This window comes from Leptonotus elevatus, chromosome 13, assembly GCF_054856555.1.
Source record: "Leptonotus elevatus isolate MCC_2025b chromosome 13, RoL_Lele_1.0, whole genome shotgun sequence".
NCBI lineage: Eukaryota > Metazoa > Chordata > Actinopteri > Syngnathiformes > Syngnathidae > Leptonotus > Leptonotus elevatus.
This window is the reverse complement of record NC_141251.1, coordinates 508,313-522,318: the sequence shown is the minus strand read 5'-3', so window position 1 is coordinate 522,318 and position 14,006 is coordinate 508,313. Positions and strand designations below refer to the sequence as shown.

At 49.2% G+C, this 14,006-nt stretch overlaps 1 protein-coding gene across 2 annotated transcripts in view; it reads left to right on the top strand.

Moving 5' to 3' along the window:
- Positions 1-14,006, top strand: part of sptbn1 (spectrin, beta, non-erythrocytic 1) — a 55,674-nt gene that overhangs the window by 14,614 nt on the left and 27,054 nt on the right. The window contains exons 1-8 of one of the 2 annotated variants that reach the window (XM_086092503.1): positions 1,924-2,468; positions 10,584-10,735; positions 11,203-11,376; positions 11,531-11,622; positions 11,825-11,905; positions 12,460-12,575; positions 13,407-13,519; positions 13,739-13,926. In XM_086092503.1, the coding sequence (XP_085948629.1) occupies positions 2,255-2,468; positions 10,584-10,735; positions 11,203-11,376; positions 11,531-11,622; positions 11,825-11,905; positions 12,460-12,575; positions 13,407-13,519; positions 13,739-13,926 (1,130 nt within the window). In that variant the 5' untranslated portion in view covers positions 1,924-2,254. Of the gene's footprint in view, positions 1-1,923; positions 2,469-10,583; positions 10,736-11,202; positions 11,377-11,530; positions 11,623-11,824; positions 11,906-12,459; positions 12,576-13,406; positions 13,520-13,738; positions 13,927-14,006 lie in introns of those variants that run through there. The other variant, XM_086092504.1, reaches the window with a different exon arrangement.

Genomic DNA, 14,006 nt, shown 5'->3' with positions numbered 1-14,006 from the left:
AACTGTAGATGAGTTGGAAAATCCTCAACAGATCAACAGAAAAGAAAACAACTGAATGGATTTTTGACATGTTGAGTTGCGGCAATGATGTTGGCAATGTCGCTAAATTGTCAACTTGACTGTTGTCAGCCATGTTGTGAGTGTAAAGAGTTTAGGCTGCAGAAATACAGAATTTCAAAATGAGCATTTGGGAATGACGTTTGACGGGCTAACGAGGGCCTCCTTCAACCACCGAGTACGTGTCAGAACCCGAGTAAAAGTAGGACAACAGAGCGCGTGTCCCGTGTTGTGTATGAATGAACGCGTTTGGCCGGCGGCGGCGGCGGCGGCGGCGGCGGCCCGAAGGCCTGAGCCACGAGGAAGCCGGATGACGACTGGAAACGCGGCGTGACGGTCGGCGCGAGGCCAGCGCATTCTACCCGCTTCTTCCAACATCTGCTGTCTGTTTGCGCTGCTCTCTGACCTTTCACCTCTGCACTCGGCGCCCTCTCGCCGCCACCTTCTTGTTGCGACACGTCTCGTAATGCTAACAACCGAACGTCACTGCCGCGAGCGTTGAACATATTAGCTGTGGTAGCGTTAGCGGACCTGCTAGTAAACATAAGATATGCTATTTAACGCATGTCCATTATGCTAGTGAACGTGCTAACATGAACTGTGTCGGTGTGATGTTATTGACAGTAACCTTATTTAGAACAAAGCTACGAGTAAGACGATGATGCTAACATGTTAGCAGTGACTTTGGGCCGCTAGCTCCCGGAGAGCTAACGGCTAACACCACTTAAAACGTGTTGAAGTTCAGTCAGGTGAACTTTACCCTCAGCACGTCTGTCAATCATCGACTCGTTTTGTCACAAAGTTGCCGAGGGGGGAAGCCAAGCGGCGTCCGCGAGCGTTTTCACTTGCGGATGCGGCATTTCATCATCAAGCCGCCAAAACACACTTGTCAATTAGTGTGACACGTGACTTGGCCAAACACAAAAATGGCGCCACAATTCCACATGAAAAAGTCCATTCGCCGCCATTTGTACACTTTCAATCAAACAGGAAGTGGCGGCGTGGCTCGGACAGGAAGAAGATGCGCGCACACACAAACAGCGAGCGGCACTAATATTAGCGCTACAACATTTTCAGGATGTTTGGACTTGGACTGGCTGTCGGGAGGAAATGTCCGTCCGTCCATCCAGCCGCTTCCTCTTTCCGCTCGCTCTGTCGGCGTCACGCCCACCTCCACTTTTTCACCTTCAACCCGCCAACGGCTCAATTTGATCATTAACGTTCTTATCAAATATCTTCTCGTCATTTACGTTCTTATCGTTGGCACCAAGACGCTTGTTGGCTTGTTTTGGTTAGCAACGGGATGTTTCCTCCTTGGCGGAGGTAATAATCCCAAGTAAATGACACTTGGGGCAACAAATAGAAGTGGCAATTTGATAAACAACTATTTCATGGTTTATAAAATTTCAAAAACAAATAAGTTGTTTTAAACAGCAAAAAATACATGAAGTAAATTCTAATATATATAACAATAAAAAATCATTTCAGTTATAATTAATAGTTAATAAGATATAAATGGGAAATGTAATAATAATAAATGTAATAACGGCACATTTTAAAAAAGATTTAAGATTAAAAAGACATTTTAAGTTTTTCCAATAGCTAACGATATACTTAAAATTGAATATACCATTTAAAATGTAAAAAAGTATGAAAACTGGATTAGAAAAAGTGAATGTAAAAGTTTTCTTTTTCCTTGAGCGTGTGAACTTTTTCTTTCCCTGACTGTGTGTTTGTCTTCCTCCTCGGGTCCGCCTTTTATGCAAATGAGGGCCGTCTGGATTGGCTGCGCGCTGTGTGCGGCCGCTCCCTCTGCTGGCCCCTCCCCCCCCCTGTGGAGGTGTTTTCAGTCTGGAGCTTTTCAGTGCGCGAGCGTCTCGCTGGAGGACAAACGCTTCCTTTCCTTTCTTCCTTCCTTTCCTTTTCTTTCCTTCTTTTTCTCCATTTTTTCATCCCTCCATCTGCGGCTCTCCTTGCACGCGGTTTCCGGCACGGTGGTCGTCACTTTTCCTTGTGGCGGGCGAGTTGAATGAAGACTCTTGTTGTCTCGCGCGCACACATGGATGCTCACACATGGACGCAAGCGCCTGAAGCAAACGGATCCATCTGGAACTGAAGAAAGCTTTTTATTTTTTTTTGGATTTTTGTGTTTTAATTCTGGCGGATTGACTTGAAGTGGCGTAGAAGTTTGTTTCCGATGGAGCTCCAGAGCGCCAGCAGTGCGTTCTCCCCCGCGCTGGACTACGCGGGGCCGCTTTCCCCTTCTTCTCCTTCGGGGGTCCCGGGCCCTTCCCACGGCCACAGCCCCATGCGGGCGTCCAGCCCGGGGCCCGGCGGGGGCGGCGGCTTCCCGGGCCAGGCGGCGGCGTTCAACTACAACCAGCTGGAGGGACGCTTCAAACAGCTGCAAGGTAAGATGGACGCAGATGTGTTTGCTTTCTTTGGGAATGTGGACGGACGGCGAGCAAGAAGGCGGAGGCGATGCGGAGGCGAGACGGAGGCGAGACGGAGGCGAGGCGGGGAGCAACTTTGGAAGCTTCTGCCTTCTAAGCTGTCTCTGTAAAAATGAGCGGAGAAGCGATCCGGTCCATCTTGACGGGAGCTCATGTTCTCGGATGTTGCATCACCGAGTTCACGACCGCTCATAATTCCTGGTTGAAATCTTGAGTCACTCGTTCGGAAGATGTTGGAATTTGGCAGCTAAAGTCTTCGATACAAAGTCTTTTGACTTCTGGAACTGAAAACTTTTCTTTTGGCCACTGACTTTTTTTTTCTGCTCCTTCGTCTGCCATTTCTTTTGGCGCCTTTTGATGACGTTTATTTTGGACGAGTGCGACCCGAGCGTCCAGAACTGCAGTCGGATCGGCCGCATTTCCCATTTGGACCCACGGCAAAAGGTGGCCCGAGATCGAATGGGACCGAAATGGCAACGCTATTGTTCATATTGACATGAAGTGTGAAAAACGTGGAATTGACGTCCGGATTGCATGAAGCCATAAAACTCTTTGGTTTTTATCTTCCGCGAGCTTTTAAAATCTTTGCTTTTCTAACATCATTTTGACGTGAACCAGTTTGTAATTTCTGGTTTCGAAGTCTTGAGCTGCTAACTTTTAAACTCATCAGTCAACGACCAACGTTGCCGGATTGTCAGGTTGCTCTGCCGGGTTGTCAGATTCGCGTTTCCTTGCGTGTGGAGAGACGACAACGTTGTGGAATGTTGTGCAGAAGTCATCGGCTTCGCTCCACATTTGAGTCATGAGCGGAATCGCAAAACAATAAATGCCTTGAACGCGTCACGCTGCGTTGAACGCGCTCTTCCGTCTCCTCTTCGGCAACTTCCGGAGAACAATCCAATGACAATCGTCTGGTTCTTTTTCTTTTCTTTTCTTGCCAACATTTGATTGCCGAACACAAGCAAATTGCGCTTTTGATTGGACGTCCGTTTCCTGGATTGGACTTCGTAAGTCCCCCGACGTGACGACCGGCAGCTTTTTGTGCGTCGTCGCATCCCGGCAGCTCTCGTTGAGCAAAAACAACTTTGACGGCTCCTCTTTCTCCTCCTCCATCTTCTTCTCCTCCTTTGACGTTTGCGTCTTCGCTAGCTAAATATTTGACAGCACCCGAAGGAACGTTTGTCCAAGTTCCCGCTCGTCCGCTCGCTCAAGTTCAACTTGGTTTGTCTTTCAAGAAGAACGTCCTGAAGGGAGGAAAATTCGAATCTGAAAAAAACCTGATGTCATCATCGTTAGCCAGCGCGGCAGCCGATTTCTTTCCTCGTTGACCAACTGGTCGTGATGAGAATGTCAGATGATCATCAAAAGCATATTGTTAAACAATTTGGCGCCCGCGAATGTCACTCTCCACATTTGGATTTCTGCAGCTCGAGTGCTTCTCGCCATTTGTGTCACAATCGTCACATGGACGCACAAAGACACACGCCCCAAACAAGAGTGACGTGACCCCCCCAAATTCCCCCCCGTCCATGAAAGCTCGTCCTCCCGTTGTCGTCCCGCAGCAGCCAATGAGATGGCAGCTCGCTGTTACTGGAGGGGAGGGGCGCGTCTAACGTGATGGGCCAACCCCGCGCCCTTTCCCGCGTGGGCTCCTCGTCTTCCTCGTCCATCTTTCATGAGCGTCGTCATCGCTCGGCCTTTTGCTGTAATCGGAGATGAGACGCCAAGATGGAGGAGGAAGAGCTGTGCTGCTCGTCTTCGTCATCTGAACCCCCAAAATGGACCAAAGAGTCAAAAAGTATCAAGTGAATCCCCTTTATTGCCAAGATGTTTTTTATAGGGGTGGAACAAAAAATGATTTTAACCATCAATTATTCCGACTTTTTTTTTTAAACTCATTTGCTCCCAAAAATGCATAAATATGTTCTATTTTAAATGTTGTCCTAAAGATGTATTTATACGCGATACGTTTTTTTATATGCAAGAGCAGACAGAAGGTTTTGATGCAGCCTCTGAACTGAAGAGAATGCTAGAAGCAATGGTCGTTATTAAAAAAACAGCCAGCAGGTGGCAGCAGAGTATAAGAGCTCAACCAGGGCCATGTTTCAAAAAAGCTCTCTTTTCTCCAGTCTTTTCACCAGATTTGTCAATAATGCTGAAACTGAGCTACATTCTAATGCTAATGGCTGCAAAATGGAAACGGATACAAATATACTACTTCTTTTTTTTCCTGATGAAAGAAGAGACTTTCATCTTTCTTTTGGTTGGTTTCATGTTTTTATAGCAATAGAACCAAATATTCTTTGTGGGCCTTGCAAAATTAGTCAAAATCCAGTAAAGCAGCCGGGAGCAAAGGGGGTTGCTTCAGTCAAAATGGCTGCGAGTGAATGAGTTCATTCATCGACGGATCAGAATCAAGACAACTTGCTAAGCTTGGTAGTGACGGATGGCGTGTGAACATTCGGGCCGTGTGCGGGAGAACGAAGAGACAAATAAGAAGCTGCTGATGGTCGGCGGCGGTCCGAATGGCCCGCAGCCTCCTGCCCGAGGAGGGGATGGATCAGGTTGTGTCCAGGGTGAGTCGGCTCAGCTGCAATGGGAGCCGCTCGTCCGGGTCTTGGACGGACGGCGCTTCCGGCCGACGGCCTCGTCAGCCGCGTCCTTGGCGGCGGCGTCTGCGTGCCACGTGGTGACGACGGCATCTCGCTCGGCAGCTTGAATTTGCGACGATGCCGCGGGAAGAACATCCGGCGGCTGATGCTGGTCTCATTTGAGGTCCCGATGAGGATGATGTCATGTGTAAACCGGTTGCAGCAACACTTGCTGTATTGGCAGTAAAGCCAGGGGGCAAAGTACTCAACCCTGAGGGGCTCCGGCTTGTTTCCGGTCCATCAGGAAGTCCGTGATCCACCTGCGGAGGGAGTCAGGCGCTGAAGTCCACAAACGTGATCCTTGTGTAGCGTCCCGCGGCGTCTCCAGGCGGCGCTGTGGAGTGGAAAGCCAGCGCGACGGCATCGTCGAGCAATATTGACTTTGTCACGATTGGTTGGCATCAGTTTGTGCGTCACAACAAAAGTTTCAAGTCGAAAAGTTGCCCATTGATGGCGTTGAGGCGCGCGACTCGGCCCGTCGCATGGACACGTTTGGTCAAAAGTCCAACCGCACATGGCGGCCATGTTCATGTTCTACTGAAAAGGCTTTTAGCCACTTGTTGGAAACCCGGGACAGGTGCTTCCGATATTTGGCCTCACCTGTACAAGGTGACGTGAAGGAAGCGCTGACGAACGAGTCCACCTGCTCATAAAAGAGGACTTTTTAGACAAATGGATTCATATCAGAAATCTGGGGAGAGAGAAAATCTGAGCAAGGGATCGGTTTGGCCGTCCAAACCGAATGCTTTACGCGAGCGAAACCCGCGTACGCCGAAGTTTGGCGCCGCCGCCGTTGAGACGGACCGGCCGGGTCACATGACTCTCACGCGAGCTTCGGAGAAAAGCAGGCAGCGGCAATACGACGTCGGGAAGGCGGCAGTCGGACATTCTGGCCATTCGCCGGTTGCATCCCAGCAGAATGGCGCCATTGTCCCGCGCTCGCCGCCAAGGTGACACCAGGAGGAAGTGATGGAGGACCGACCGCCGCGCCGTCTGGCTCAAACCAGTTCACGTGTGTGTGCGTGCGCGCGCCGTGCCATGAAAGAGCTCTTTGACGGGAGTCACCCACCGAGCACGCTGCTGGTTGGGGGAGGGGCTTAAGCCGACACTGAGGCAAACGGCAGAAAGCGAAAGTTTCAAATACTCGCCGCGTGCGTGCGCGTGCGTGCGTGCGTCACTTGCTGCCATCCAGATGTTTGTCTTGTTTTGGTTTGCAATCCAAATCAGACTTTTGTGTTTTGAGGCGTCATCGAATTCCGACTTTCAAGACTTCACATTTTGGCATCTGTCCAGCTCGTGCTGCAGATGTTGTTAGCAATCAGCAAAACATGTCAATGACGTTTGTCCTTGAGGAAAACAAACAAGATCGTAAAATGACGAACACCAAAACTTGCTTCGACTTTTTGTGGGTCTGTTCTTGATAGAAAGTTCTGCCCACGTTTTATGTTAATGAGCCAAACCGTCTTCAGAGGCGTCACGAAGCGAGCAAATCCCGAAGATGCCGTCGGCAGACTTGAGACCAAAATGGCGCAACGGTCAACTTCGGGTGTCTTTTGCAGCCCGGCAACTTTCTTGTCATCTTGGAAGTGAAACTTGACGCAGGGACTGAATTATTTGATTGTTTTTGTGAAACATTTCTATAGTGGTTTCTTCAAAGCAAAATGGCCGACTTCCTGTGTCTTTCCAGGCATGGCTTCTTCTTGACTTTTTTTGTTGCTTCAATTTGGATTTGGGGACTGAATTTTTCATTGGATTTTTTTGCATTTCCGATGTTTCACTCTGGGGAAATGTAATTGATTATACCATAAAAAGAACATTTAACTCATTCACTGGCAGCCATTCTCCCTGAAGCAACCCCCTTCGCTCCCGGCTGTTTGACTGGATTTGGACTGATTTTGCAAGGCCAACAGAAAATTGTCTTCGATTGCTATAAAAACATAGAAGCTAGCAAAAGAAAGATGAGAGTTTCTTCTTTCATCAGGAAAAAAATGATATTTCTATTTGTTTCCGTTTAGTTTCGTCATTATTCACAAATCTGTTGAAAACTGTGAGTAAATGAGCTTTTTGCAACATGGCCCTGGTTGCTCTCTTATACCCTGCTGCCACCTGCTGGCCGTTTGTGCATTTCCTTCAGTCTGCCCTCGCATCCCAAAACGTCAAAAACATCTTCGGCAGCGTGCTAATGTTTCACATAAAGCGCATTTATTCGTTTTTGGGAGCAAATGAGTTTCAAAAACGCTCACATTTTCAAGACTTCTAGCATGCAAAGTGTCATGAAGCCGAGTGGCGATTATTACAGCAAACGCAAAAATCGGATGGATCAGAAGTGGCTTTTCAGGTGCTGAATTGTTACAAGTGACTTTTTGTCAAGTGACGCCCTCAACATGATTTGCATCCAAACAATAAGCAGAGAGAAAGTGCGTGTAACACCTGCCGGCCCCCTGAGCCGACACGCATGAATAATTGAAGGGGCTGCTAAAGATTCCACCAGCGGATTGGCCGCCGCTGGCGTGACATCACAGATGTCGGGACGCTCCAGTGACAACCTGACACAGCGAGTGACCGAGGCCTTCGGTTGCCACGGCGACGGCACAAGCGGCAACAACACGTTGGCGGCACACGAGCGTCTTGCGCTCGTCTTCCGCTGGACTTTTGACCAGGACGAGGAATGTCAACCTGACTGACGCGTACTTGTGCCTCACGGCGCCACAATGTCGCGCGCACGCTGCTTCGTTAGCGCCGCGACGCAACACTCAAAAGATGCTTTGTGCGCTCCGCACTCCGGAATGTCACATGCGCAACGTTTCAATAACGTTAACATTCCGTGACGTCCTGTTAGAAACCGACACGCAGCAAAACGGAACCAAACATTGTAAAGTGCTGCCTTGACGTACGAGTGTCTTGACTTACACACTTTTCAAGATACAAGCGGTCACTTGGACAAATTATTTTTGTCGATGTGAGTGCACTTCAGACCACTTTTTTGAAATACAAGTGTTGTCACGGAACCAATGAAACTTGTATCTCAAGGCACTTGTGTGTATTGAAAACGTTACGTGGGCTGACGTCAATTAGCACAGACGAAACCTTCAAAAAACAGCGCAAAGAACAAGCACTGTTATTGTGCTGCAACTCTTCCAGTACAGCTCATTACTGCCATGCATGTTGTGGCACAACGTGGTACTGCACTGACCCCCCCCCCCCCCCCCCCCAAAAAAGAAAAAAGAAATCCCTTCAAAATCCACCATAAAGCACCCCGAATGAAACCTGATGTTATAGCGGAGCTTCATTCAAAAGCGTGTGTGGGCGTGTGCTAATGTTAGCGCACTAGCATTGCGCAATGCTTCCACATGACGTGACTAACTTCCTTTCTATGTGATGACATCACTGCGGCGAGGTCTCGTTGGCTTTGTCCGTTTCGTCCGAGAGCCTCTTTGACGGAGGCTCGTCGCCGCGGCAACAACGCGCACGCACACACGCACGCGCGCGCGGAATCCATCATTTGTGTGAGCGGGACGAGATTTGGGCCGGCCCAACTTCTCGTGGGACGGCAGGAATGTTGGAATGCGCCAAGTGCAAGTGTGTGTTTTGCCATGACCGCATGATGAGTGTCTGGCTGTGTGTGCGTGTGCACGTGTGCACGTGTGTGTGTGTGTGTTTGGATAGCGTCATGTGATCCGTGTGAGCTGGAAACATACAAGAGACATGCGAGTGTGTTTTAGTGGATCCAGATGTTGGACGGCAACTGGCTGGTTTCCCTCAGATTGGACGCTCGGCTCGTCACGCCAACGCATGACACGCCCCCTCTTTGCAACGCTAGCTCGTTAGCCGCCAGCTTCTGAAAAGTCGCTCGCAAGCGTCTTAACAATCCAAGACCAACTTTTTGCACCCACAAATATTGTATCACTAAAATAATTGAATCATTAAAATAGCGGAGCGCGGTCGGCCCAAGTATTTATCGGATTATTCTAATAATCAATGAATGTTTTTGTTTGAAATCAATGAATCATCTTCAATTGAATCTGATTCTGTTCTTGGTTTGTTCACAAAATTGTCATTCAGTTCGATAATCGGTTAATTGTCTCATTTTTGATAATCAGACGGAGATTATATTCCTAAATATTACATTTCCAAGAATAATGTCCATATTTCATGTGAAAAAAATTCTAATTACTCCTTAAAAAAAAGTTGTAATATTATGAGGAAAAAAAAGAGCAGACTAAAGACGGAATACGACAAAAAATATCAAAAGTGAACAAAAATAAAACACCTGAAACATGAGAAACATTTTCATTTCATGACAATCAAGTCGCATCGAAAAAAAGTTGTCAATGATGTCAAAATGTTGTTCGGGAAAAAAAGTCCATCAAAGTGTTCACACACCAGTTTAGGCTGAATTGTCATCTTCATGCAAGAATCTGATTGGTGGAGATCTGCTGTGGGAGGGGCTTAGCCCACAGACGTTGCCTGTCTGTGTGTGTGCGTGCGTGTCCATGCTGAGGAATGCGTGTGCAATCAGAACCTTGACGTCTCGTGATGCACCACAAGTCTTCGTTTGCTTTGCCGCTCGCTTGTGGCGAGCGACGTGTGCCTCGTTGTCCTCCCGCTCCACATTAGCATGGGTGTGGGCTTTTTTTTTTAAGTTGTTGTGTGCGCGCTTGTTGATGTCGGTTTATGTCAAGTGTGTGTGCGCCCAATTGATGGTGACTGTCAAGTTCCCGCCCATGTTTGCTTTGTGCGTTTCCTTGGATTGAGGTCACGTCCCAAGTCAGTTGCTGTGTGTGTGTGTGTGTTATCGACGACCTCAATACTCACACCTAATCAATACAGCGCAATCTCTTGTTACTTCAACACACACTTCCTGTGTTGAGCAACGGAAGACTTTGACTTTGGCGTGTTGAAGGTGCGATTATTTGCACGTCGGCCTTGTGAGGTTTTCCTCATCATAAATGAATGAAAATCATCTTCAGGTGACCTTGTGACCTCTTTGTTGTTTTCCTGCCTCAGTTTGGGGTCACCATGTTTTCTTAGACCTTTACTTTGCCGGAAAAGCAACACAATGCTTGTCATGTCTCTTAACGTGCACACGCACGCGCACAGTGTTGCTGAACGTTGCGTATGTGCTCTTCTGCTGTGTCTCGTTCCTCAACGTTCCCCTCACGTCATCGGGCTGAACGCTGTGTGCGAATGTGTGTGCGTGTGTGCGTGAAAGTTTCTCTCACACAGGAAGCCCCTCCCTCACGTGCACGTCAGGGAACAATGCACACACAGGAAACACACGCACGCACGCACACACATGTGCGTGCGTGCGTGTGCTTGTTATCTGCTGGAAACAATTGAGCAGTTGACATCAAAGTGGAAGACCAACGCGTAAAATGTCAATTTCAAGTGTGTGCGTGTGTGTGTGTGATTTTGTGGTCAGACGAGCGCGAGGCGGTCCAGAAGAAGACGTTCACAAAATGGGTCAACTCTCACCTGTCGCGCGTTTCCTGCCGCATCACCGACCTCTACGTGGACCTCCGCGACGGACGCATGCTCATCAAGCTGCTCGAGGTCCTCAGCGGCGAGAGGCTGGTACGTGCACGCGCACGCACACGCACACGCACACGCACGCGCACACGTTGGATTTTGAAAACAGTTTAATGACAAATTCATGCATTCATACATCTCATAAAAATAAATGTTAAAATATAAATGATTTCATTTTGCCAGAATCATGAGAGATGGATTTATTTATTTATTTTAACAAATGTTCCCGCCTTTCTTCACAGTTCGACGTTAACATCGAGGCATCTTTTTGTATGTTTAAAATGTAAAAAATCATGAATTTAAAAAAGTCAAACGCGGACTTTGATGTTAACACGTGGAGAGAAAAGCACATTTTTCTGGTGACTTCTCAAATGTCCGGATGAAAGAGAGGAAGGCCTAAACGTGTGCTCGGTCGCCACGGCGTCCAGTCGCACACCGACTGGACGCCGTTTCCGCAATTGCGATGAAATGACGCGTCCGTGCGCCGTCCGTCCGTCTGTCGTCGTCGTCAGCCCAAACCCACCAAAGGCCGCATGAGGATCCACTGCCTGGAGAACGTGGACAAGGCCCTGCAGTTCCTCAAGGAGCAGCGCGTCCACCTGGAGAATATGGGCTCGCATGACATCGTGGACGGCAACCACCGCCTCACGCTGGGCCTCATCTGGACCATCATCCTGCGCTTCCAGGTACGAGCGCGCTTGGAGTCGCCGTCGCCGTCGCCCTCGCCTTCATCTGATTCGAAGTCACGAGTTGTCGGTCGGGCGGGGCTTCATTTTCCGTTCGGACCTCAGCGGCGTCGATGCCGTCTTTCATGCTTGTGTGTGTGCGCGCGCGCGCCAGATCCAAGACATCAGCGTGGAGACGGAGGACAACAAAGAGAAGAAGTCGGCCAAAGACGCGCTGCTGCTCTGGTGTCAGATGAAGACGGCCGGGTGAGTCGCCCGCTCTCGCACCTTGTTGCGTTTTCCCTTTTCGGACCTTTGGAGCAGCGGGTCGCAAGCGTCGGCCGCCTGCCAGCCGACCCGAAACAAAAATGCGTTTCTCACGAGCTCACGTCCGTTTGACTTTGCGTTTGCTCGCTCCGACGCTTGCCGTCGTTTCAAAGCATCGCTTTTGTGTGCCTTGTTGTTGCAGGTATCCCAACGTCAACATCCACAACTTCTCCACCAGCTGGAGGGACGGGATGGCCTTCAACGCCATCATCCACAAACACAGGTTCGAACCCTCCCCGAACTCGCGACGGTCGCGTTTGACAAGAAGCAACGACGCCGTACGGAAACGCCGGCAACTGAAGACGAGGATCAGCAGTTGCGCGTCGTTAGCACGAAACAAGGCGGCGCGGAAATCTGCATATCGATTTGGCAGCTTTAAAAACAACACAGAAATTCATCTCACCAAATTCGTTGTCAAATGGAAGCCGCTTCCTTTTCCTGCTTTTAAAAGTATGACTTACAAAGCGCATGCAAATCTTAGCAAAAAGATCAAAAACAACAGTTTGTCGAGTGCAAACGTTTTCCAAATGTCGTTACAAGAGTCGCAAAACTCATTCAAGGTTATGACATCATCATGAAATCATTTGCAAGACTGTTGATTGATTTGAAATGAGAAAAGACATTTGAAAGTCAAATGTCTTTCTTAAGGAAAAACAAAAATCGCATTTAAATCAACGAAACGAAAAGACATCGTTGCGCATCCGAGCCCAAAACGTCGGCCATCTTGTTGTCGTGTCACGTGACCAGCCGGCTGGCGTCTTTGTTGTCCCGCGTCAGACCCGACCTGATCGACTTCGACAAGCTGAAGAAGTCCAACGCGCATCACAACCTGCAGAACGCCTTCAACCTGGCCGAGCAGCACCTCAGCCTCACCAAGCTGCTCGACGCCGAAGGTCAGAACGCCGTCCGGGGACGCCAAACGCTTGACTTTGCTTGATGTGTGTGCGTGCGTGCGTGCGTGCGTGCGTGTTATGCGAGGACTTTATGAACAGTAATTAATGAGCTTTTGTCCGTCTTCGAAATGTTGTGTTTGTTGTACTTTGCTGATGTTTACACGCGTTTCATTCATTTTGTTTATTTCTTTTGAAATGGCTTAGAACATATTAACATTTACGATGATGTCCGTTTGACTCATTTGCATCCTTTGATGGTGTCCAAAGTGAGGAGAGGAGAAAAAAAGAAAAAAAGAAAAAAAGCGTATTACATGACAAACGCATGCAAACTTTTGCCATCATTAGAAATTAGGTTTGTTGAACAAAACCGACATTCGAGATCCGAGGTGAGCAATCGGCGTCCCGCGGGTTTCGGAGCGTTCGTTGATTCCAATCAACTCGATCGTCGTCAGGCGTGTGCCGATGAGCTGATCATAAATCCAAAACCTGCAGGACTCCGGCCCTCCAGGACCGCCTCTGCTCGAGAGGATTCCATTGCGCTGTTAGACATTTTCAAATTGTTTGTTTGCAATTTGGTGCTGGCGGCCATACAAAGGTCAAAGGCAAAAGGTCAGCTGTTGAAAAGAACGCGGTTGTCCCACTAACATTCGTACCTCAAAGTGGTTTCCATGCAAAAAAAAAGGCAGTTTGATGCTTGGTGCTGACATTGAATGCTTTCGGCAAATCCGTCTGAAATGCGACTTGCTCGTACGGTTGCCGTTAGCATGCGGCTAACGCTAGCCAACCCTGGCTGATGTTGCTGACGTCTTTTCTTTCGATGGATGTTGTCAGACATCAGCGTGGACCACCCGGACGAGAAGTCCATCATCACCTACGTGGTCACGTACTACCACTACTTCTCCAAGATGAAAGCCCTCAAGGTGGAGGGCAAACGTATCGGCAAGGTGAGCGCGCCACAATCGCTTTCCTTTGGCTAAAGCTGCTTTAGCGCTTGATGTGGAAAAAAAGACTTTGCTTGCGCTGCAGTGCCACCTTGTGGCCCCTTCAAGTACGCGGCGAGGTGGCCGTCGTTTTTAGGGTTCGGGTTGCGTACGCGCCGGCCTCCGATGGCCGCCGGGTGGCGGCTGGCGTTTTAACGGGTCGCGATGGTTTGGCTCTCGCAGGTTCTGGAGCACGCCATCGAGACGGAGAAGATGGTGGACAAGTACGAGAGTTTGGCGTCGGATCTCCTGGAGTGGATCGAGCAGACCATCATCATCCTCAACAACCGCAAGTTTGCCAACTCGCTGGTCGGCGTCCAGCAGCAGCTGCAGGCCTTCAACACGTACAGGACGGTGGAGAAGCCGCCCAAGTGCGTACGCATGGCGGACGACACGCACACGCGCACACGCACGCACACGCGCACGCGCACGCACACGCACGCACACGCAC